General features: G+C 37.5%; 1 protein-coding gene across 1 annotated transcript; it reads right to left on the bottom strand.

The window, feature by feature from the left end:
* Positions 1-1,431: 1,431 nt before the first annotated feature.
* LOC132184120 (thaumatin-like protein) lies at positions 1,432-3,299 on the bottom strand. Its single transcript, XM_059597627.2, has 2 exons — positions 3,124-3,299; positions 1,432-2,424 (listed from the first exon to the last, which is right to left on the bottom strand). Exons 1-2 carry the CDS (start codon positions 3,188-3,190, stop codon positions 1,742-1,744), a joined length of 750 nt encoding a protein of 249 aa, XP_059453610.1. The 5' UTR covers positions 3,191-3,299; the 3' UTR covers positions 1,432-1,741.
* Positions 3,300-4,197: the final 898 nt, after the last annotated feature.

Here is a 4,197-nt window from a genome sequence, read left to right as displayed (position 1 = left end):
GGCAAGTGTCTCTTAGCTTTGCACTATGCACGAATGGGGATATGCCTAATGTGAGAGATGATCGAAAAACGAGACTAGAAAACAAAATAGGAATAAAAAATGGGAAGGAGATGATCAGAATTTTATTGGTTTTTTATTTGTAATTTTTATTTTTTTTGAGTGAATTCAACAAATTAAGATGTTTACCCACCAAACAAAATCAGCAAAGTGATGAGACCTACCGAAAAGGAATTTTTGTAGTTCTTAATTGTTTGACTCCCAAAATAACCAAATGGGTTGGCTCACCTATAATTATGTAAGATGAGCCCAATTGCTTCTGAAATCGACTTGAATCGACTTGGTTACATTATTTGGTCTTGGTTCAAAAAATAAAGGAAAAAATATATTTTACCCTCTTGAATTATTCACATATCTATATTCTGACCTCTAATGTTTTAAAAATAAACTTGACCCCCATAAACTTCAAAATTATTGCAATTCGACCATACTTTTTTCTTTTTCTTTTTTCCAAAAATGGCCCCATCTCAAGTTTTTAAAAAATTTAAAATTAAGGGGTGGCTTCGGCCACCCCTAGGCCCAACTGGGGTGGCCAGCCATCCCTTTATTTTTTATTTTATTTTTAACTTAGGATGAGAACATTTTAAAAATAAAAAAAAAGTTAGAATAGTTGAATTGTAACAATTGGAAGTTTGGGAAGGTCAAATGTCACTTTTTAAACATTGAAGGTCAAAGTGCAAATGGGTGGATAATTTAGGAGAGTAAAATGTATTTTCCCAAAAATAAATTCAATTCGGTCTCGGTTCAAAAAATAAATAAGTTGTTCGTGAATGGTGATCACAATAATATGCTTGAATATTAAATAAGACATACTCGTATAAACTCGACTAAGCATAAATAAGCTTCTATAAGAGCGTATAACTTCACTTTTATAAATCTTTTTAGTATTATTTTAATTTTGTAATAAGACCATCTAAAGTAAAACAAAATTATGTTCCTAATATGATAGATATAACTTGAATTATTCTTGTAAGTTTAAGTTTTAAAGAGTTGTGTAAGTGTGTTTACGAGTGTGCATGAATATATGTGTTTTGAGTGTGCATGTTTGTGTATGTGCATAATGAATTTATATATATACTTATAAACTCGAAATTAGATAATTTCATATTCAAGTCAAATTTATTTAATTAATTTAAACAATTAATTTTTAATAATAATTACTTAACAAATGATTAATATGAATTTACAAAAAAAAAAAATCATGATATTTACTTTATATAAAAAATAAATTAATTAATTAAACAAGCTTAAGATGGACTTGTGTTCAAAATAAAATTAAAAGAATTACTCTTCTGTAAATGCTCAAAGCCATCTTTAAATCGGGCATTATTAAAAAGTAAAATAAAGTGAAAATAATGCATAGAGATAAGATGGTAATACGGTAAATAGGAATCCTCTATATCTATTAAAAGTGTTCAAGACTTCCTTCAAGATATGCGCAGTAGAAATAAAGTTACTCTAGGGTTGCATTATGACAAGGACGGCTGATTGATGTTGGAGCCCCAAATGGGAAAGCTTTCCAGCTCATAGAGAAGTGCTAAAGCGATTTACCAAAATGCCCTTCTCTTCTCCGCCGAATCCCTGCCTTTTTGCTTTGATATTGCAATACAACTACAAGACCCATCACCCACAAATACTCTAGGAGTATAATAATAATAGTAATAATAATAATAATACTGATGGTTTAGCGCCGGTGAGGGCAGAAGGTGACCAAATAGTTTCCACCGGTGCAAGTGGAGATGCTGGTGGGATCATCGTAAGCATAAGAGTATGCCTTGGGGCAAGCGGCCTTGAAAATCCTTGAATACGCCGTCGGCTTGCACGCCTGAGGACTTCCGAAGCTGCCGGTGCAACAGTAACGGGGAGAGTTGAAAGCAAAGCAAGCACTCTTGCACGCCACCACGCTCTTTTTATCGTGTGACCGGACCTGGAGACCCACCGGGCACATCATGTTGAGGTCGCTGACGCACCCGGCGTAGCTGCATTTTCCGGAGCCTTTGGAGGGGGTGATGGAGATGGCGAGGTTGTAGCCGTCCACCAGGCTGACATCGTAGAAGTCCTGGTCGTTTCCGAGGGTGATCTCGGCGAGGGTGGCCGGCGGGGTGCCGCCGATGCCGTTGCAGAAGAGTGATCCACCGCAGTCTCCGGTGGCGCAACGGCCGCGGCCGGTGGCGTCGAAGGCGCAGCCGTGGCGGCCCCAGAGGCGGCCGGACCAGAGGGCGGGGAGGTGGAGGGTGTAGGCCTTGTTTTGCGGGAGCTTGAAGCCGCCGCGAGCTAAGATGGGCTTTCCTGCGCCGGGTTGGATCCCTGGCCACACTGGGTGGCTGCACTTGTTGTACATGGTTATAGTTGTGCCTGACACCTCACCTGTGCCCAAAAAAATGAGAAAATAAGCACACTAATGGAAAATGCAAATAATTTTTTGTAAAAATTTCAAAAAAATAAATTTTGTTTAATCTTTACGAAGGAAGCGCTTTGCACGGGATCAACTCGATGCTTAATCAAGCACAAATCTAAGATAACATATCGACTCATGTGGAAAGAGTGCTTTATATAATGTTTCAAAAATCTAGTCGGAACAAAACTGGAATAGACACACAAATGGATCAACCCGATGCTTAATGAAGCACAAATCTAAGATAACATCTCGACTCGTGTGGAAAGAGCGCTCCGTATAATGTTTCAAAAATCTAGACGGAACAAAATTAAAATAGACACGTATGGGAGAAATGCTCCAGTGCATTCTCCTAACCATCCACTCACCATCCATGTGTCTTAAATTTTTTTTTTAAAAAAAAAAAAAACATTAAGATGCTTATGGTTAGGAGAATGCACTGGAGCATTTCTCCACAAATGGAGTGGCATTGTTAGGAAAAAAGAAAAACTGTTTCTGGGTCTGTGTCTCCTTGTGCTTCTCTGTGTGTCTGAGTGGCTCAAAATGAAGGATAGGCACAAAAATCGAGTGGCATTGTTCGGTAAGAGTAATATAAATGGTGGCTACAATATTAAGACCAGAGAAACAATAAGATGTGAGAGAGAGAGAGAGAGAGAGAGAGATGATTGTACCTGGGATGTGGGAAAGGAAGAGGGAGGAGAGGAGGAGAGCAAGGAGGGATCTGAAGAACGCAGCCATGGGTGAAGCTGGAGGGGATCGATGAAGAGTGGAAAAGAGTTGCAGGAAGAAAGTGGGTTGCCTCTCGATATCCTCCAACAGCTAAGTTAAGGACTTTTTATAAAGGAAAAAAAAGGAGGCGTTATGGAAGGTACACAGTAACCCTGCAGAGCAGGTAGATTTTTTCAAATGTGAAAGACAGCAGGTTGAATTGTGGTCCAATATGATTAAACAAGTTATGAGCATCTCCAGCGTGACAGGTAAGGTAAGGTAAGGTAAATGATTCCTAATAGTTAGTTTTTATTATTATAAGTTATTTATTATGTTCATAGAGTACATATTTCTTTTTTTATTATTATTATTATTTTTTTTTTTTTTACGGTAGCAACAATGGGTTGTTTGGCATTGGTCTTTTTTAAACAGTAGTATGATTTGATTTATGTGTAAAAAAAGTAAAAATGTTTGATATAGAAAAGTGTAAAAAAAAAATTTGTTTTGTATTGATTTTTTTTATTTGAATAATAATAAAATGCAATTGCTGTGATGTAAAAAAATAAGAATATTAAAAATGAGAAAACCAATCCCGATGAGCCTTAAAAGGCTATTTTTACAGCCTCTAATCACAAACTGCCATATAAGAAAAAACAAAAAAACTCCACAAAAATATCATACACCCCACACACTATATTTGAGCTCATTTTAAGCTCCATAGAGAAAGGTTAGTGGCTGGGTGGTGAGTCATGCTAGACCCGTGGGGTGGGTCACGGACTCACGGCCAGACCCAAACCCATGGGTTTGGCCGTGAGTCACCTTCTCTGACCCTTCTTCGGCGCTGGAGTTACTTTTTTCCGGCCTTTAAAGTGATAAAATTCGTAAAGGGTTAACTTTCTACCTTTAGGTTTTAGTTTTGAATTTAAAAATAAATTTTGAAGAATTAGAAACGGGTTTTGAAGCATTAAAATCAGGTTGTGTGGAATTAGAATCGGGTTGTGAGGCGGGTCACGATGGTTTCAAACGAGTTTTTAGGC

This window comes from Corylus avellana, chromosome 7 (genome assembly GCF_965113065.1).
Source record: "Corylus avellana chromosome 7, dhCorAvel1.hap1.2, whole genome shotgun sequence".
In the NCBI taxonomy this organism is placed as follows: Eukaryota; Viridiplantae; Streptophyta; class Magnoliopsida; order Fagales; family Betulaceae; genus Corylus; species Corylus avellana.
The sequence above is the reverse complement of the archived record's forward strand: the minus strand, read 5'-3'. Positions and strand labels throughout refer to the sequence as shown.